The sequence below is a fragment of the Lonchura striata genome, chromosome 14, assembly GCF_050655825.1.
Source record: "Lonchura striata isolate lonStrDom1 chromosome 14, ASM5065582v1, whole genome shotgun sequence".
In the NCBI taxonomy this organism is placed as follows: Eukaryota; Metazoa; Chordata; class Aves; order Passeriformes; family Estrildidae; genus Lonchura; species Lonchura striata.
Window position 1 is genome coordinate 10296305 of NC_140716.1, and position 21003 is coordinate 10317307.

Sequence of the window (21003 nt, forward strand, 5' to 3'; positions counted from 1 at the left end):
AGAGGAAGGAACAAGACTCATTCTGAACAACTTGCGTTACCGAAAACTCCCGGATTGTCATCGTAAAGGTCGGTTTGGACACAACCCTGCAGCACGTACCCAACTCCGCACTGGGCGAGCCTCTCCAGCCGAGAGGAGCCGCCGACGATCCATGAGGCATCACCTTGTGACTGCAGCACGGCTGCAAAGCGCCGGGAGACGGGGCCAAGCCCGGGGCGAGGCGGCGCGGCCCGGGGGAGCCCCGAGTCACCCGCGGGGCCCCGCGAGGCCTGCGGGGCGCTCGGCACCGCTCGGAGCCGGCAGGACCAGACGCGGACACAAAGAGCGAGAAGGGGCGGCCCCGGCCCAGCGCTGGGGAACTCAGACGGTCCCTGCCCGCCTCACCGACCCCCGCCCCGGCTCACAGCACGGTGAGCCCGCCCGCAAGGAACCGAGCCGCGCCTCCCCCGGGTGGCTCGCCCGCGATCGCCATCCCGCAACACCCCAGCGCACCCACCAGCGTCCCCGCGGTCGCGGCGCTCCGTCCCCGGCCGCGCCTCCGCCGTACAGCGGGACCGGGCGGCGCCGCGCGGCGCCAATGGGCGCCCGGGCAGCAGCAGCTGAGGGCGGGGCCCCGCGGCCCTTCCCTCCCTGCCCGCGGCAGCCGCGGCGGGTGAGCGTGGAGCCGCAGGAGGCAATCATCGCCTCGGAGAATCGGAGGCATGGAATCGTGCACTCGTCGGGGTTGGAAGAGATCTTTAATACCGCCCAGTCGAACCGTCAACCCAGCACCATCATAATCACCTCTAAATCTCTAAACCACATCAGCCAGCGCCACATCCAGACGCCTCTTCCTCTAAAACAACAGCAGGGACAGTGCCGCCACCACCGCTCTGGGCAACCTATTCCATTGCCTGACTACCCCAACAGCCGCCGTCTCAGCTTAAAGCCATTTCCTCTGGTCCCCTCTGTGGGCACGGCAGAAGAGGCCGGCCCCCAGCCCGCTACAACCTCCTTTCAGGCAGTTTTGGAAAGCGGTGAGGTCCACCCGGAGCCTGGTCGGGACTGAACAAAGCCAGCTCCCTCAACCACTTTCCACAGGAATGGTTCCAGACGTTGTTTGGCGGGTCTCGGCGCCGGCGGCCCGCGGGAGGCTGAAAGGCTCCCCTCAAGGGCCGCGCTCCTCTCGCCGCCTCAGCGCTCAGCACCTTGAGCGTGAGGGCACGGCTGCCCCCGCCAGGGACTGAGGGTGTCGGACGTCGCTGAGCCAGCCCCAGCGCTCTCCTCGCCATCCCCGCCGGGGTAAAAGCCCTCAGACACCTCCGTGACGCCGCAAGAGGCGCCCTCGCTCCACGGGGGAGCAGCAGGACGGCCGCCGTGAGCGGGGGCCGCGCCGGAGCCGCCGCGGTGTTGGTGGCGCTGGCGCCCCGCCGGGCCCGGCTCTCCTTCCCTGGCCCCGCGCAGACAGCGCCGGCCTCCCTGAATTTGGTAATTATATTTGGTAATTCATGCCATGGTGCCGCAGTTAGGAAATTGCCCAATACAGGGACTTGTCACCCTTCGTCTGAATTTGGTTGTTTCTGGAGTAAAAAAGAATATTGTGACTCTGATGTGGTATAGTTACTGGTAACACGGATCCCAACTTATTTGAGATTCATCTGACGTCTGGCAGAATGAGTTTAGAGGGAATAGACTGTGACTGAAGATCAAGTTTGGAAGTCACCATGACTTAAAGAAAAACCTGTTTTACAACACAGTTTATATTGTGGTTTAACCCCAGTCAGCAAACAAGCTTTCCATTAGCATGATGGGGGAAAGAATCAGATGACTTCATTTTATTATTCACTTTTAATTATCAATCCTGCTTTCAAGGAAGATCCAAAACATAGCCCTACACTAGCTACTCTAGAAAGAAGAAAATTCACTCTATTCTAACCAAAACCAGCACAACTGCAAAATTCTCCATGGAGTAAAACTAAATTTTCCTTCCTTAAATGCAGTGTCCACCATAAGCATGAAACAAGGTGCATGGTCTCTTTCCATTCTCATTCAGTGGGAAGCTAAATATGCCCCAGTACCCCCATGGATGTGTCACCTCCTCTACTTGCTCTCTAGGCCATCCAGACACAAGTCATCTTTTGCCTGGGAGCTGTGCAGCCCCCTTCACATATGTTGGTGTGTCAGGAGACCTTCCTAAGATGGCAGGTAACTCTGGACTGCTCTCAAATCCTATCTAGCCAGTTTGCAGCATCAGCAGAGCAGCTGTTTCATGGTACATACTGCCCCAAGCACACCATCTTGTATTTTCTTTAGTAAAAAATTTATGATGGCATAGAATATCTGAGATACCACAGCCAGTTAAGAAGATTTTTATAGAAATCACTGTTTAATGGAAAGACTAACAGTTTAAGCTTTGGATCTAATAAGTGTAGTGCAGCATCAGTTTCTACTGTCTTTATGCATCAACTACCATAGAAAAGATGATAAAACACTACTAAACCTCAAAAGCTCATAATCCTTTTTGAAAGAAGTGTAAGAGTAAGCACAGACACTGTTTACTTTCATTGTCGGTAGCTAATGGTCTGAATAGTCTGGCAAAGTAGTACTGGCCATGGCTTTAACCTGTGAGGTGAGCAGATGCAGAGGTAGCCTTTGGACCAGTAATGTAATAAGATATCTTAATCTCATTTTGATACTTAAATCTCCCCAGAGATGCCTGTTTTACTTATGTAACCATGGATGGAGTCTCCACTGTCTATAATAGTCCCAATCCATTTCAGTGAGAAGGGTCATGCCCTTTTGTACAAAAATCACGAATGCAATTATGACAAAGCTGACTTGTAAAAGCCATCAAATAATAGCACAGCCTTAAGAGAAGAAGACTAACAATCACTTTGGTATAATTTCAAAACTTTTTGCCTTTGAGAAAGTTTTAATAGTCATTTTGTATTTTGTATTTAGTAAATGGCACAAAGAACAAAGCAGGTTCATTCACATAATTTTCTTATCTTTGTAAATGTGCTGCTTGCTCTGTGCAGGCTTGGATGGGAAATTTCCAGTCTGTTGTAGAGAAAGTACAGTGCTTTTAATCTTTCAAAATTGCTTTAAAAGCCCCTCTTACTTTCCCTCCTTCACCTATCCCCAGTTAATGCTTAAGGCTTTTAGCAGGGGCAAGGGTGTAATGATCTCAGATCCATACATGGGGAGCAAAGAACCCACTGTATTCTTCACCAGGAGCTGCTGAAGCATACTCAGTTAAAGCCATTGAGTAATATGGTTTTTAGCTGTGCTAAGGATGAAAAAATGTGAGTTTTCTCTCATTTATTTACTGTTGCTCAGCTGTGCACAAATAATGTACAGCTGTAAACATGCAACATGCTACTACAGGAGATATTTTTCTCTTCCTTGGAGAAGAATAACAAGTTTATCAGTATGAATTCTTCCTCAATATACATAACTTACATAAAGAGATTTGACAATTTTCCAAATTTATACTGTAATTTAAAGCACAGACTTCTGCTTTGATGTTTTCATATCACAAGCACTCAAGAGTTTAAACCATTACATGTGCTTATAGATTTCACTGGGAATTATCCACAGAAGAATTCTGGGGTCACTTGTGGTTGTCACAATGACAGTCATGACAGTCATTTGGCTCTCTGCTGGAGCTACTCTGACCCAAGCATAGTTTCCAGCAGTGTTGATTTTAAGTGTTACTAATTATAGAGATTCTTTTGTTTCTTTTGAGGGACTATACCACTGTCAGAGAAATAAATGACTAGATTATGATATGCCTGTGGGTTTGTTTTTTTTTTGTTTTTTTTTTTTTTTGGAAATAAATTGTTTCCGTTGTTTGCAAATTCACACACTCATTGTCTCCTAATGGGCTATTTTAAAAGTATTTATTTTTGGAGTTTCTTTCTGTATATATCCTGTGCCCTCTAAGTATATTCTTTGTATACTCATTATGCTTAAAGTTTGAACAATTACTGTTAACATTTATTCCTTTAATTAGGGGCATATGTTGTATTACTTCTGAAATGGTGGCCAGTAAAATATGTGCTCCCTCTATTTCCACTTGGAAAGACAGCAAATATGCAGCAGATGCATATTACACCTATAATACCTGTTCCATTTCCTGTTCTGTAGCACTCCTTGGTGCAAAATGTGTTCAGTAATCATTGTGCACTCTAGAAAGTGTATCAGGGAAAGAGACCACACAGAACAGTTTTGCAGGTCTGTAGGGAGATTGTTGAAAAGGACAAACTGCTGCTGTCTCCATTTGAGGACGTGTAAACAGCATCTTGCTCCTTTACTTACAGGTCACTGGAGAGCACATACACAGAAAATGGGACCAAGCTGACCCTCTACAGCAACTGAGCAGGTTTTATATTTTCTTATTTCACCTGGGAAAAATTGCACAAGAAATTATTAATCCAGCTCTGTGCATGAAGAGAAATGAAAGTATATGAAGAGTTTGTACAGGTCAAAGTTTAATTTTTTTGAAGTTTTGCAAAACCTCAGGGTAATACTAAACCAAGATTTGCTTCCTCTACCAGAGCATGCTGTACATGCCCCCAAATATTTTCTTATGTTCTTGTGCTGTGGAACCCTACCAGCTTTCCTTAGCCTTCTGCTTAAGAAAGCATCTGTTGAGTTTTGTACTCAGCTGTTTGTAATTATGGGTATGACTCATCAAGTATAAAAGCACTTTTAAGATTTGTGTGAGAATAGACTCACTGTAGAATCAATCCATGTCTGCTTTAGTCCTAGGAATACCCACCATACCAATTTAAAAGAAAACCTTCAAAAGATAGTTTTATATGACAGCATAATTGAATGATGCGCTCTCTAATTCTGATTAGTGCTGTAAGTGCTATTTAATGATGAGAGACTGTGAATCCAGGCCAGGAAAAATGGAATGTTTAAAACCCATCTGAGCATAAGATTTAATTTAGGATTCTGAAGGCTTGTAGCCCTTTTTTGGCATAGAACTTAAGTTGGGACAGAGTGTTTCTGCTTGGATGCCTTGCATTCTGCCCTGAAAAGACAGGTTTTATATGTAACTCCTTTGATGATAAAAGGTGAAACCAGTGCTGTACATCATATTTCCAATGAAAAGTATAATCTTTATTTTGCTGCAACACTAGGAGATAACTGCAGCTATCTCCTAATTCACTTCCACGGCTTCAAAATATGCAAAAAGATGAATTTGCTGTGTTGAACATCTTTGTCTCATGCTTTAGATGCTGTTTTTGTACCTGAGAACTGATGAACAAGGTACAAAGCATTTCCTTTGTGCAGCAGTTTTATCTAAAGCTTTCTGCCAGAATTATGAAGCCTACTGAGAAAAGACATCTGGTGAGAGTGCCAGCATCTCAGGCTCACTCTGTGGATCTGGGTGCAGTCCGTTCCCCATCCTTCCAGGTTATTACTTAGCACCCAACAGTAATTTTAAACCATGTTATTTTAACCTTGACAACAGACATGTTTTAGCAAAATCAAATGTTGCTCTGTAATTAGGCTGCAGGCCCAATCTATAAGGAGGCAGGAGAGGGGATGGTTTCCTAGTTAAAAGATTTGGCAGTGTAACAAACTTCACTTTACAGGAACAGTGTTTGCTTGGCACTATAGGTAACTCTGTTATGCTGAAAACTAGATTCCTTGATATACATTTGGTAAGCACATTTGGTAGAGTGGTTCAGCATTTCCTTCAATTTAACTTTGCCACAATGAGACACAACAAAGCTGTTCCCAGTTGCAAGACTGGAAGCAGAGGCAAAAAGTTTTTCTTTTCATTCCTTCTCTCATCCATGGATAAAACGCCACATATTTTATGTTCCTGTGTGTAGCAGCCTTTTCCTACTCTGGATAAACTTAGCATGCTCTTATTTCTTTCTGTCATCAGTAGTGTGGCCCAGAATATGCTTTTCCTTTGGCAAAGCAGTGTCTTAGGACAAACAGTCTGCAATCATCCTCTGACTCATTTCTTAGTAGGAAACTGAAGGACAGCAAAAATGGAAGATTAGATAAGCACAAGCTTAGCAACCTTTATAGCCTGAAGATAGTCCAGAGAAGCAGGGTCCAAAATATAAAAATTGTCTTAAAAATGACATTGCTAACCATTATGTGTGTGGTTGGAAGTTTGTAGTGGTAGAGGATGCACTGGTAACTATGTGAGGATCACATCTCCTGAAGAAGGCCACAAAGCAGCAAGGATCACAAAGTTCAGGGTGTGCATCTTGGGAGAGTACTACTGCTAACAACATAATGCAAATCCTTAGGGAAGGGGGAGTTTGAAGACCAAGGAATTCAAGGTACTAACTCTGCATGGTGAGCAGTGCACAAGAAGTCTGGACTGGTGCTTGACTAGTTTGCAAGTAAAATTTTACATCCTTGTTTCACCAGCTATGATCCTTATTTAAGCAGTGCCAAGTCCCTCCTGGGAGGGCAGAATTATGAGTGCCTGCAAACTGTGGAAGGATCAGAACAGCCTTTTCTCTAGTGGCCTGGCTCTTTTGTTGACTCAGTTTTTAGAAATTTCTGGTTTTATAATTTTTTATCCTGAGAAATGTGGGTTAAGTTGTATGTGTCAAAAGTTCAGTATAAATGTGATCTTTGTGGTGCTTTTGTTTGGAATAGCTCTAGTTTAGAAAACTTTATTGCAGAATTTATGCAGTGGTAAAGCTGTTCCTACAAAACAGTTTACAGTAGCTGTCATCATCAGATGTTTTCTAGGCACTACATTTTCTTCTGTGCTTGCCTATCAGGATGAAGAAATTAAGAAGGATAATTAACATGAAGCTTTTTGCCCCACAGATGTTACAAAGTACATTTCTGAGTCAGAACCTCCTGGATACAGTGCCTGCCATCTTGTGGACAAGTCATACTGTGTCTGAATCTGAGACAAATATTTAAAGACCACAATATTTTGTGTATGTGATATTTGTAACTCAATGCAAACAATCTTTCTTCTTGGGACTTATTTTTCAATTTAAGTTACTTGAGTTTGCTTGGTTCCTTTAATTTTGAGGATGCTTGATTTCCTCTGCTCCACTTATTAAAACTATAAAACATAAAATTTTCTGCAGTTTTCTATTTAAGTAAGTATAAATAAATAACTTAAAATGTTCATCTGGGAACCAGTCAGAAGTCATTCTGAGAAATCTGTCAAAGCTGCATAAGTGCTACAAGCCAACAATAAGGAGACAATAATTTTAGAAATTTCCTTGCTTCAAATTTGAAAGCAAAAAGATTCCTCTTATTACAGACATAAACAACTTGTACTGATATTTGAAATTAAGATATCTATATTCTTTATTGACCTATATTAGCTTGATTCCTTCTTGGTAGAATGCAAGTGACAGCTCTTATGTCATTCTTTAGTGAGTGAAAAATCCTTTCCAAATGCCGTAAGGATTAATCTTATGGGGAAGGTTCTAATCCCCCCAGTATTTGTCAAAATATTATGTCTGCTGAATGAGATCAGCAGGCATAATAGTCTAAAGGACTTTTGTAGAAGTCCTTTAGAGACAGCCCACTACCTGTTTTTCTAAAATTTATGGTAAATGTGCTCAAAAACAAGTATGTTAAAGTTAAAAAAATTGTTACAAAGGTGATGTTTTTGCTGTTACATTGAAAGTACAATTCTAACATGAAACAGCTTCAGCTGTTGGTCTGACTTAAAATCTAATTTGGACTCAATTTTTTGTTTAAAACAAAAAAGACTGTAATTCAAATTTGATTTAATTAATAAAAGTTAGTGGATGGATTGTCACTATTGTTACTCCCATTTGATTAAAGAAACAATAAATTTCATTGTGTAGGTAGCTGTGTCTGCCCTACAGGTGGTCAGAGCCATTCCTGGCTTTAGGGCAGGTGTCTTGAATTGCTCCTGCAGAGATCCTGGAAAAGGGCCCATTACCAAGCCCTCCCAGCACGCGGGTGGAACACAATTAGTGCACAGAGGTGGCAGCTCCTTCTAATAGATTTGTGAGGCAACTCTGGAGTGCTGAAAGCTATCAAGGAAGTGGTAAAGTAGCTGGGTCAGATATACAAATGAGGGTAACATAAGCTGCTCAGAGAACTGATGACTTACTCAACAATCATCTGGGACAAAACCCAAGTGTTGCAACTGTTTGAAGATTCTAAAATAGCTGGCTCTATTGACAATTAATGAGGCCATGCACAATGTGATAATCATAAGGAACTGTGTTTGCTGACCAGTGCTGGACACTTATTTATAAGCTGGACTAAACCAAGCCATAAATTTGCAGAGAAGCAGTTTATTTTTAAACCACAGATTCTGTTGTGATTGTGTCACAGACCACATGATTTTGCTGCAGGGCAAATTCAAGAAGAGCTGTGCATGCAATCAAGACTTGCAGAATCTCTGCACCCAGCAGATCAGCCAGCTCTCACCAGCCTACCTGAGGCTTTCTAGTTCACTCATCTTTTTTACCAATCTTTGTAAGCATGTTCAATTGTTTACTGATTGCTTTGTTTATCATAAAGGATCGGTCTGAAAAGACAAAAGGTTTCATTTCAAACAAGGAGTGTCCTAAATATTTGGCATCCAGTGTAACAAGCCACTCGAGGCTGCACAAGATCTGGGGAAGTGTTTTCTTACTGTGTAGCAATGGCGGATGAGATTGCATTTCACCATGATTAGTCATCTGTTTGGTAAATGGCTGTTAATGCTCACATTGCTGTTGTGTTTTAGCTCTGTAGCTATGACATTTGTGCCCAGATGATATGCTTCCTGGCTTGCTGCTTCCTACAGACAGCCAGTACCAAGTGACAAGATATGGCATATAATGTCTGAGTTCCTGAAACAGGAACTGACCCCTTTGGACCTGAGACTTGAGAGATTCACTGAAGTGGCTTCAATGAAGGCAGTCCTACCAGAGGTGGGGAGCTGAAATGCTAAACATGATGTCAAAGATATCCTTAAATCAAGTAACCTAAGAAAAAAAACCTAGAAATTATAGACTATTATATAATTCAATATTGGTAACTCATAAAGTGAGAGAAGCATTAGAAAATAAATGCTTATTGGAATATAGCTTAATATAATGTGTGAGTGATGCTAGAAACAGACTTTAAGAGAAGGAGGTATTTGAGGCCTGAAGGAAAGTCTTATTGGACAACTATGAATTTTTAGTAATATGATCTCAATCTTTATACATATTTCTGTATTTATTGCCTATATCCCAATGAAATCACAATAATCCTGGTGTCCAGATGACAGCTGTGTGAATATTAGAATTAAGCACAGAGAATACTGTGTCATTCCTTACTCACTTTAGATCCACAGAGTTGGATCAAAGCACTTCATGAAAACATTTCTGGCTGCTGCCTCAATCAAAGTAGCAGGAAGCTTCACTGTAAGATTTAGATCAGTGATTTCAGTGTCAGATATACGAGCTGGCAAGGCTGATTTTTGCCAATATTATACCAGAGCTTGGCCAAACAGCAGGTCAGGCATTATTCTGGAGGAAGGGCATGAAGAAAGGATTTTTGTACCATTTCATTCAGCAATGACATCAGAGCAGTGGAAATCATGTTTCAGTTCTGACTACAGGAAAAATAATCAGGCAGCTTTATTTTTAAAATCATATCCTTCCTGTACCCTGTCAAGGGAGTAGGAAGATGAATTTGAAGGGTAAATGTTTGGAGAATCATAATTTTCCTCTCTGTTTTGTCATGGCATTAATAGATAATCAATCTATCAAATAATGGATGACTTTATCAAGACAGACCTGCTGTTTTTAAAGGTAAAACTTTTCTATCATAACCGTTTCTTTCTAGTTGTTCATACTAGGAGAACCATTACTGGCAGTGAGTGGTTGTTCTTCTCATAATCCTTTACATGAAGTGCCAAGTGTTCTGAGAAAAAGAAATCTATCATTACCTCTTTTGACACCACACTTCTGTCTCACTCTCTAGGGAAGATAATATGATTTGCATGCTTAAATATTTTGCTGTACTGTGTTTTGCAGTCTGGCAGCTGTTATCAGTTATGATGATCAAATAACACTACAGGAGTTGGTAATTAAGAAGGAAGCAGTACTAGAAGGACAACAAAGTACTAATATTTAGGTTTGGATTAATTTCACAATTCTGTTAATCAATTGCTTTTCTGGGGAATCATTTCCAATTTTAGACTAGATATATACTACTTCTGTTTAACATGATAAATTACACTGAAGTGTGGGATCCTGTTGTCATCTTTGAGGCTTCTCATGGGAATTTCAACACTTGTATCATTGTACTAACTATTGAAATTGTGTTGGAGTTTTTGTTCTGTTTGCTTAGCATTTCAGCAGTTAAGAAAAAACAATTATGCTATCAGATTATTTGGTTTAATGTATCTACCTTGCTTCTCTTTAAATCTGTCTTTGTACATTGATCATTGCTCTGAAACTGCATTCTGGTACAACTCTGTAAGTATATAGTCATAGAAATATATAGTCATAGTCATTCCCTTATCTAGCTTCAACAAATCAGTATATGCAACATTATATACATTTATAAAAAGATATTTATTTGTATGTGTGCAAGTCCTGTGATTTTTAGGCAGGAGAAATTTAAGGTGAGATGAAGGTTTACTTATTTTACACGTTATTGAGAACATACTACAGCATGTAAGATATGGCTAAAAGGCTTTTAAATGTACATCAACTTTTAAACATCATTTAGCTTCTTTTACAGAAACCTACTGCTGTAAAAGCAAAAGCTAGTAAATCCAGCACGCAATTATTTTTGGGGCTAAACTGACATCTGCTGGTGTTCTGCAATAGCATGTGTCCAATCAGTGCGATGACAAAACATCCACTATATTCTTTATACATTTCCATGGTGCTGTTAGCAGCCCTGGTGATGGCTCAACGCAGCAAAGAGAAGCTGAACAGCGACTAGAGCAGGTGAGGCTGCTGATCACACCGTGCCATGGGAACTGAGGATGGAGCAGAACTCTTGTGGATCCATCCTGCTGCATTTGTGTGTCAGGCTTCTGAAACTGCCATGGGGCCCTTTTTTCTTACGATTTTTTTAAAACTAGTTATGTTTATAATCTTCAGGTACACAGCTCATGGGGAAGCAGGGGGAGGGGAGATAAAAAGCTGTATCAGTTTCTAGCCACATTTCCTCATCTACACCTTGAGCTGGCACTGGCCATGTCCCCCCCCAGTCACCCAGTCTGCTGCAGGGAGGGAACTTCTGTGGGTGCCAACACAGCTTTGGGGAAGCTGCATGGGCTTCCTGGGCCTAACCCAGGTAGTTGGTTGGGCTGCAGCTCTATTCCATTAGACTATGAAATTTGGCACAGATTCACAAATAGTGCTACTTATTGAAGCAACAGGAATACAAATTTGGAATTGCTGTTGAAAAATGCTGTTACTGCATTAGCACCAGCCAATAGTTAATTAAGTTTGCTTCAAGCTAAATGAAAAATTCAGTTTTTCATTACACTTAACTTCACAGTTAATTAAGCTTAGTTTCACCCAAGTATGGTCTGACACAGAGACATGAAATTTACTAAAGAGGGATCTCTCCTTTGGGGAGGAGAGAGGAGCAAAACCATCCACTTGTTTATGAAATGGGGAGCTATGGGGAATATTCTCATCCTCTACGTGGTGGATTCCAAATATCAATTTTGTATTTTCAGATAAATGGAGGCGAGACTGTTATCAAATACAATTGGTTACCTGTTGCTTTCATCTTAGATAATGGGGACGAAGGCACTTTCTCAGTTGCATGCTGGTGTCTGTTTCCTAGGTAAATGAGGGATAATGAGGGTTTCAGTTACTGTTGGTCAGGCTGAGTTAGGATTAATGGTTGAATCAAAGGAAGAACAGAAGCACGATACTTTAGTATTGCTTCCTCCTCCACTCAGATGAGGCAGCAGTAAAGGCCATCTGACCTTTGCTTAACCATCTTTACTCCCATCAACATCATCATCACAGAATCACAGAACAGTGTGGGTTGGAAGGGATCTTTAAATATCATTTAGTCCAAGGCCCCTACAATGAGCAGAGACACCCTTCAGTAGACCAGGTTGCTCAGAGCTCTGCCCAACCCAGCCTTGAATGTTTCTAGGGGCATCCACCACATCTCTTGGCAAACTGTGACAATAGTTTACCACCCACATTATAAAAGCCTCCTAATATAATCTAAATCAACCCCCTCCTTCACTTTAAAATCATCATATCTTTTCCTGTTGCGATAGGCCCTGCTAAAGTTTGCCGATCGCCGTGACTGCGAAATGCGCCAGGAGTGCCTGTACTTCCACAGGCTCCCTTCCCTTCCCTTCCCTTCCCTTCCCTTCCCTTCCCTTCCCTTCCCTTCCCTTCCCTTCCCTTCCCTTCCCTTCTCTTCCCTTCCCTTCCCTTCACGCTGCCGGGAGCCGATGGCTCAGGGGAGGGAGTCGGGGCAAGGCCCGGCCGGGGCAACGCCCGCGGCGCCTGCTCGCGGCTCTAAGGGGAAGGGGAGGAGGAAAGGCGGGTGGGGACGGGACGGGACGGGACAATCCGTGCTGACGGTGGCTGCACCCGGGCGAGCGGAGGCGAGGAGGGCTGGCGAGCACGGCTCGGCACGGTAAGGGAGCCCGGAGCCTGGCGGTGCCGCGGGCAGGGCAGAACGCGGCGGGGGGGGCTTTGCTCCGCCGCCGGGGCCGCTCCTGCGCGCCGGCGCTGCCCTCCGCGCCGCTCCCAGTGCTCCGGCCCGGCGGCGGGGACGGGGAGAAGCCGCGGCTCTGGGCTGGTCCCGCCCCGCAGGAGCCCCCGGGGCACCGCGGGCAGGTTGGGGCTTCGCGGGCCAGCGGCGTCCCGAGCGGCACGGTCCCGGTCTCGGTCCCGGGACGGTCCGGGAGAGGCCCTGGGCGACTCCCGCCCTCGGCGATGCGGGCGGGGGCCGAGCGAGGCCGGAGTTTCGCTTTCCCGAGTGTGGCAGGCGGAAGGTGGCCCCTTTCTTTTGGGAATGCTCTCGGGATCCTCGCGGCAGCAGCTCCTCTCAGACCGGCCCTGCCCTGCCCCGAGGAGCGGGTTACTCACAGGATTAAGCCACTCACAGGATTATTCCAAAACTATTGATTACTTGATAGAAGTAGCACTCTAACCTCTGAAATCGCTTCTGCCGCCGGAACACACCGTGCGGATTCTATTTGTACTATGACAGTACAAAATTCAATGTGACCACAATGCCATTGGTTCTTCCTGAAATAATAATATGTCAGAGTCTTTTTTGTTGTGATTACTGGATTTTATTCTCTCACAAATGCCTGGGAAATGTAAACAACTTTGAGATAGTATTTCTCAGCAAGTTGGTAAACTAGGAAGTTGTCCAGAGTTCAGACGAAGTGGTGGTCCAAGAAGGTGCTGTGTTAGGGCTTTGCACTGCAAAAATCCGAGTGCTCTGATAAACCTGTATATCCTGCTGGGTTGTTAATAGCCTTCAACCTGTATTTCATTCTCAGTGTTGCTGACCAGTATCTGTCTTAGACTCTGATGTGCAGGGAACCCTCTAAACCACCCGTGGTGTTGGAAGGTTGTTTGGGATTTCTAGTGAAGAGGACTGTGTAGGAATTGTTTAATTTAATTTAATTTAATTAAGTTGTGTCAGATTTTGCAAGAGATTAAGGGAAGGGCAGCAACACATTTGTTTGGCCACACTGCGTTAGGATAGTTGTAATTGTAAGCAGTTCTTATTGGATGGGTTTTTGGTTGGTTGTATTTTTACATACCAAGCAGAGAGGTGGGCTATTACCTTCTTTTTCCCTTGTCCCCAGCCTAATTTTCAAGATGTGGAGTGTGAAACACACTTGTGCATTTGCACTGGCTGTATGAAGTGGTGGCTCAAATAGCTCTTCAGTGTTGGCATTTAAAGCAGAAGGGACATGAGAAAAATGAAATTAAAAGCTGAAGTTGTGGTTACATCTGCAGTACGCGGTACTTTGAAGAGGCCTTTTTTGTAGTCCTGATGTCATCTGGATGTTTATTAGGAATTTTTGTTTTGATAGATAACTTGAAGGAGTTAATACATTTTTTTTACCATTCACTGTAGTATTTTGTACATGTTATTTGTGCTACAGATTTGAAATTTAAAAAAAAAAGAGATGCTACAAAGTGCTGCAAGAACCTAAGACTTGTTCACGTTTGTCTACAAAAAAAAAAAAAAGTGAAAGTGCAGAAAAAGCACAGTGATTACTTTGAAATGGTTGTTCAAAACCATTTGGTGGTAAGAAATAAACATGCAATATAAAGCAAATATCAAAACTTGAAGTGTTCATGCTGGAAGTTATATCATTTTGAAATCTCTGAAAGAGTGTCTTTCAGTTTCTTAGAACTTGCTTGTCAGTGAAGCAGATCTGAGCAGCTGAAGTAGTTTTGTATTTAACCCCACCTGGCAACTGAGTACCACACAGCTGCTCACGCAATGCACCCCTGAAGAAACTGGATGGGTGTAAGAAAACTCATGGGTTGAGATAAGAACTGTCTCATAATTGAAATAAAATAATTAAGAAAAATAATAATTTAATAGTTGTAATGAAAAGGAGAGTAGCAGAGGGAAATACAATCCAGCAAGTGAAGCAAATTAGAACAGTTGCTCGCCAGCAACAAACCAATGAATGCCCAGCCAGTCCCTGAGTAGCACATCCCTCCAAAAACCTTCCTGGTTTTATTGCTGAGCATGATGCTTTATGGTCTGGAATATCCCTATGGTCAGCTGGGGTCAGCTGTTCTGGCAGTGTCCCCTCCTGGCTTCTTGTACACCCCCAGCCAACACCAGCGTACCAAGTGAGGACAGTAGATCGTGATTCAGCTCTGTAGTTTAGTCACAAGGAGTAAACTTCTCTTTTCTAAAGAAAACAGATCAGTGTTTTTTAAAGGTATAGCTGTGAAATACTTGTTGCTACAAAATCTTACTGAGTTTCAACATCTTTGACTGCTGTCTTGTTCCGTTTTCATTCTGCCAAAGTTGCAGTGTGAGTATGAGAAAGGTGGGAAAGAGCAATGTTCCAGGCTGACAGCACCTGTAGCCACTTATGTTCTTCTGTACCAGCTCCTGTGTTTGTCCTGGCCACAGGACTACTATCAAACACACTCTTGATTGAGTACACAATTCCCTTTGTAATACACCTTTCCACATTTCTGCTAAATCTGCTGAGAAGACTGTGGGACTCCTGAAGTATATAAACATAGGTGTTTCCTGGTGTATCCCCATGCCTACAGTGCAGCTGAGTAGTCCTGTGTAACTTGGAAGAGTGAACAAACCTGTGACAAGTTCTTTGTGGAAGTGTTTATAGACTTGACTGAAATCCTGATGAAAGCTGTATTGTGTGAGGAAGGTAATCAGCATTATTCCAGGGACTTTTCCATGCTCTGGGAGAGTGGAAAGGCTTGTGTCATTGTATACACTGCACTTCTGTGCTGGGTCTCACCCAAACTTATGTGGATGGAGTGAGCCCAGTCCTAAATAGACACATCTGAAATTCTTTCTCTTTGCATGTTGTCTTTTGTACCTGTAAATTGCATCAATGCAATTTCTCTTCTTTTATTCTTAGTACTGCTGTGGGTAATTGGAGCTCCTATATAACGTTTGTGGCACCATAGAATTAATATTCCAAATATAGGTTGCCTTTTCCAGATAGTACTGAGTGAAGATACTTGCATGTGTACAGAGGGATCGTGTGTGCAGCAACAGAATGGAGTGTGGGTCTTGGAGAGCTGTCTGATGGTCCTTAGGAGGAAGGGGGAAAGGGAGGTGCTTGGTCAGCACTGATGCCAGGAGATCTTGTTCCACTAAGAAAATGGTGGGCAGACTATAGGAAGTGGGTAGGTGGGGAGGAGGAGAGGAAGTCTGCATTGAAACCACAGTAGTTTCTTGGCGGTGATCAGCATTCCTGTTCTCTGCAACAAATTAACAATTGGTGGAGGAAAATTTACCATACAAACTCGTTAAAACATTGCTAAGCAAAAATGGCAAGGGTAGATATATTAGATATATTTGATAGTTGTAAAAGCTTGGAGTTTAGTTGGACATGCTTAATTGTTTGGGTTTCTTTTTCCTTCAATATATTTACTTATTTCAAATTACAACAGAGTTAAATCGTATTTTTTAAATATTTTCATTTAAATAAGTTTCACCACAAACCAGACTCATGTTGGTTAGCAACTACTATGTGGCCTATCATAGTGTTCTGTTTTTCAGGTGAACAAGAGGGATCAGAAATAGTGTTCTTGGAGAATTACAAGAATGTCAGATTGTTTCATATACTAATAAAGATGCCCCACCTCCCTACTTTAGTATTTTTAACTTATAAAGGAAGAATTGGTATTGGGCCAAAGTGTAAAAAATTCCCAGTGAAAAGGAATTGGGAAGTAGGCAACAACAACAGTGAAATCAAGATTAACATTTAATATGATCAGAAACAAATACCAGCCAGTTAATTTTATGCTGGTTAAAGTCCCTTTTAATATAGTTATCGCCTTGCTGTTGAATTGAGCCTAATTATTTGTCAATTGCCATCAATAAATAAAACCTTTTGTTATGATTTTCTCCCTTTTATGTTTTAGATATAATGTCTGCTCCAAGTGGCAATCCTGTCCCATCTGCACCACCTTCTTATGAGGAAGCCTTAGGAATCAACATGAACTATCCTCACCCCTATCCCGTCCCTGGCCCTGGACAGAAGCCAGATGAGAAGGGAATGAACCTTCCCCCGCACATGGGACAACCTCCACCAGCAAATAACCCCAGTAAGCCTCAAAACTCCTTTTGCACCTCATGTTAAGGTGCTGTCAAAGTGACTGTTAGAAGATGAAAAATCATGGTTCACAGGTGTTCAATGCCTGGCAAAAATACTTTTGAAGAGAGTAAGATGAATCAATTATTGTGAATCCCTCAGTGCGATGTGATATCAATAATGTAATTTGGCTTTCTGCAGGTTTTAGTGCAGCTTTATTTTTAAGACAGTGTATTTCTGCATTGGGAAATGCCATGGTTATTTCTCTCTGTGTATTTCATTGTTCTGAGCCCTGACTATTTAAGTTATACCTGGTTTAGAGGAAGTTGATTACTACTCTTTTCCTGTTCCTCATGGAGTAAACAGCCATTTCTCTGCTCAGTTACTGTTCAGACGGTGTATGTGCAGCAGCCAGTAGTGTTTTATGACCGCCCAGTTCAGATGTGCTGCCCTTCCTGTAACCAGATGATAGTGACACGTCTCTCGTATGACTCAGGAGCTTTGACCTGGCTGTCATGTGGTGGCCTCTGCTTGCTGGGGTAAGTAAACTCCAATTTGCACTTTTACCTTGACTTTTTTTTGGTCTAACATGTAATAGAGCTCTCAGCTTTGCTTTCTTTGTGTGGATTTGAGCCTTTGTGGTTCAATTAGCCTTCATCTGCATCTGTGTCCTACTGGCTCTGGAACATTACGGTAATGGACTCCATAGCCAGGTGTGTTCTTCTTAATGCTTATGGCACTGGTTTTACTGATGGCTTTTGAACAAAATACATTTTACCTTCTTGTGTGTATAAAAAGTGGTAAAACAGTGTTTTTCTTTTTTTTGCCTTTGCAGGTGTATAGCAGGCTGCTGCTTAATTCCCTTCTGCATTGATGCCCTAAAGGATGTGGATCACACCTGTCCAAAATGCAACACTCTTGTTGGCTCTTACAAACGTTTATAGGCAGTGTTTAAATATTGATGAAGTTGTTCAGCACCTCTACAAGTCCTCTCTGAAGCTTCATGGAGACTTCCCATTTTTTCTGTGCATTCTGTCACTGGAAACCAATAAAAAGTAATGTTTATTGTTAGATGGTTTGAATACACATTTGTTGAGAGGAGTCTCACTTAGGTCTGTGAAAAGCATACCTAATCTGTATGGGCCATTCAGTCCAGCACCAGTGGAGAGCACTGGAGTGCTTCCTTTTTTGCTTAATACAGAACAGGTTGGTAATACTCTTCAGTTAATCTTGTCTCAGGCATGTTACATATTATGCTTGCATTGAGACTGTAAAGTCTCAGCACAGAACAAGAGGAGGACATGTATGGAGAACTATTTAGGATCATGCTTTGGCAGCAGCACTGTTTACAAGCTTGCAGGGAGTTGCCTCAGAGACAGAAATCTTTTGTTGTCATCTTTTCATGAGCACTAGAATTAATTTAAAAACTTTTGTAGTTTGAAGAGAACCAAACCTGAAGGCTTCTTCCTTCTTGGAGGTAGCTTTTCCAGATGGACAGTTCAGGTGGTTGTGCAAAAATAGTGAATGAATCTAGTATCTGAGTTTTCTTGCCAGTTTCAAGTCTAGTCATGTCTCTAACCTGAAGTAAAGACGTTCATATAGAAGATATTTGTTCAGTGTTTTTTGTTAGGCTGGAGGCTTTCTTACTGCTGATTGAAAGTCTGTGAAGTGTTTTCTTCACGCCAGTGGAAATGCCCAGAGAGACTTGGTTAGAAAACTTCCTTGTACATTTACGTAAGTCAGCTGATGGATCATAAACAAACTTCAGCCTTAAGGTGCAAATTCCACCTGAAACACATAAATAAAACATCTGGGCTTTTAGTTGGTGATCTGCTCATTAATTATTGTTTCTTTATTAAGAAGGTAAAATGTGTGTTAAGGAGTTTCTCTGATTTTTCTAAATTAAATTAGAGTTCTGCTTTTAGAAACTTAAGCTGGATGTGCTTATTTAATACGATAATCACAAAAAATTAGGGAATGAGGCTCTGAAGGTTAAAGTAATTTCTGTGCCATAAGAAATTGATCAATTGCCATAAGTAATTGGATCAAACAGCATTTTGATGCATATCACAGAATCCGAATCACAAAATCAGCTGGGTTAGAAACTGCATTTGAGATCATCATGTCCTAGTGCCACCTTATCAACTAGACCATGGTGCTGAATATGACACCCAGTCTTTTCTTAAACACCTCCAGGGACAGTGACACCATCTCCCTGGGCAGCCCATTCCAACATCAGATCACCCTTTCTGGAAAAATCTTCCTGGTAATGTTCAACCTAAATGATGCCTGTCCAGAAAAGGAAGACAGGTGTTAAAACAAGGCTGTGTTGGTAAAACTGTATTAATATCTGTAAAAGTAAAAAGCTAAAATAAATACAAATAAAAAATGTTGCATTTACTGTTCTTGCCAAATGTGCCTTCTGTATATATTTGGTATAAGTTAGTTTTTCAAAAGTCTTTCAATATTTTGTTTGAAATCCAGTCATTTTGTAGATCATGTACAATGTGCAGGTCTTGTCTTAATTAGGTTTTGTAAACTGATGCTGCTGGTGAGCCAGTCTGCAAGTGAATATAAGAGCTTCCTTGTGTATTTGGAAAAGGTTTCTGGTCTCCTCATGTTGTAAGAATGTATATCAGCAGCTACTCACTGGCAAGAGGATGATGGAGATAAAAAGCTGGTAGTTTTGTAGCTTTTCATGTTGATGACGTGGTAGCAACAAGTGCTTTTGTCTGCTGGTGCACCACCATAGCGCTCTTCCGTGTTCTTGAAGGGCTTGGGTGATGCTGCATTGAATTTTCTGTTCTGGTTACACGAGCAAGTCCTTTGCCTTACTGGGTGTCACAGAAAATGTGTTTCTTGTCAGTTTATTGTAGAGTGAGACAAAAAGAAGCAATGAAGTTCACAGTGTTTCTGAACTTGGGATTTGCTTGCATGGTGGGAAGGATTTTTAATTGTCTTAGTTCCTTGTCGGTCTGGTCCGGATAATCCTGCCGTATATTAATTTGATAAGTCTTCCAATTGTTATTACCTTAGCTCCCTTTTTCTCTCAAAGTGGTAGTTGGAAAATCTGAGGTGGTGGCACCAGAATGCAAAACACAAGAAGAAATTTGTTTTGATTTATGTAGACAGTCCGTTGATTCTCTTTAAGTTCCTTGTGTGGGTTGAGAATAGGACACACAATGTTGGCAGCTCTTCCTTCTGATTCAGCCTTCTGCAAGGCTTTCTGCTGCTCCTTCTATAGTTGTGTTTCCTTAAACGCAAATCTCTGTTTGTTCTCTTGTGTATGGAATAATCTACAGACTGTGCCAAAGTAACCTGCTTTGTTAAACCTACCTTGGACAAACAAATGCAGGATATAACTTGCTTTGTGTGAAAGCGCTTTGTGTTTGATTATGTTGAAATTTCTGTTTGTTTTTAAAACTGTTTAAAATAAAAACTTTGTCTTTCCTATCTAGTGCTTGTAATTGGAAAATGATAATATTTGGAATGTTTCCAAACACATGGATGGCTGAAATGTTAAAAGAAGAAAAGTAATTACAGGGAGAAATTTTTCAGAGTCTCACTTGGGCCAAGTCTCTGATAAACAGCAGCGTCTTGTAGGACCAATTGTCCCACACAGAGCCACATTGAAAATTTGTTGTTTTCCTGCAACCTGAGTCCTAGAAATATTTTTTCAATTAAAACTTTTGGGTAAAACTTTCACTTGCAATTCAACTAAATAAACACACATATATATGGCTCCATGTTCAGGAATATATACCAAATATCACTGTATTCAGTGGGAAAGAATCCCTGTTAATCATGTGAGAATACCCTACTTTTAATATTTTCTATATTTCTTCAAATATTCTTTCTATATTTTCGTTTGGTTGGGGTTTTTTTGAGGTGCAGAAAGCACAGGAAGGCAAGGTTAGTACCTCAAACAAGTTTGTTTTAATGTATTAATTTTTTTTTTTATTGAGCAACTTTAGGGTTATTTTGGTAGTGAGTGTTGTATGAATAGCTTTTCCTTGGTAAGGTAAGATACAGAAGGAGCAATGTTGGCTTTATGGACTCAAGCTGTTTTCACATGAGGAAGAAGCACAGGCCATCTGAAATCCTCCAGCGTCACATTACAGATGCAGGAAAAGCCTTCCCTACACCCACCTTCATGAGCTTTCCAGGATGACTTTGCTTTCTGTTACACTTTGACGATGTTATTTTCATTAGGCTTCTATTTTTATTAGCTAGAACTTGCACAATGTTCAAATTCTGATGAGGCTTGAGCCAGAAAGAAA

At 41.9% G+C, this 21003-nt stretch overlaps 2 protein-coding genes across 9 annotated transcripts in view; one reads left to right on the forward strand and one right to left on the reverse strand.

Annotated features, from left to right (window-relative positions):
- SNN (stannin) overlaps nt 1–13185 on the reverse strand; it is a 44477-nt gene extending 31292 nt beyond the window's left edge. For 2 of the 7 annotated variants that reach the window (XR_014958409.1, XM_021538008.3), the window contains exon 1: nt 497–550. The gene's annotated coding sequence lies outside the window, so the exon portion shown is untranslated. Of the gene's footprint in view, nt 1–99; nt 12392–13048 lie in introns of those variants that run through there. The other 5 variants (XR_014958413.1, XR_014958411.1, XR_014958412.1 and 2 more) reach the window with 5 other exon arrangements.
- Nucleotides 12468–20176, forward strand: LITAF (lipopolysaccharide induced TNF factor). Of its 2 annotated transcripts, none has more exons than XM_021537994.4 (4): nt 12468–12576; nt 16554–16736; nt 17106–17262; nt 17559–20176. In XM_021537994.4, the coding sequence occupies exons 2-4, from the start codon at nt 16559–16561 to the stop codon at nt 17665–17667; spliced, it is 444 nt and encodes a 147-aa protein (XP_021393669.1). In that variant the 5' UTR covers nt 12468–12576; nt 16554–16558; the 3' UTR covers nt 17668–20176. The 2 variants fall into 2 exon arrangements, with proteins under 2 accessions (XP_021393669.1, XP_085447871.1); XM_085591745.1 differs by lacking the exon at nt 12468–12576 and adding an exon at nt 15146–15325.
- Nucleotides 20177–21003: the final 827 nt, after the last annotated feature.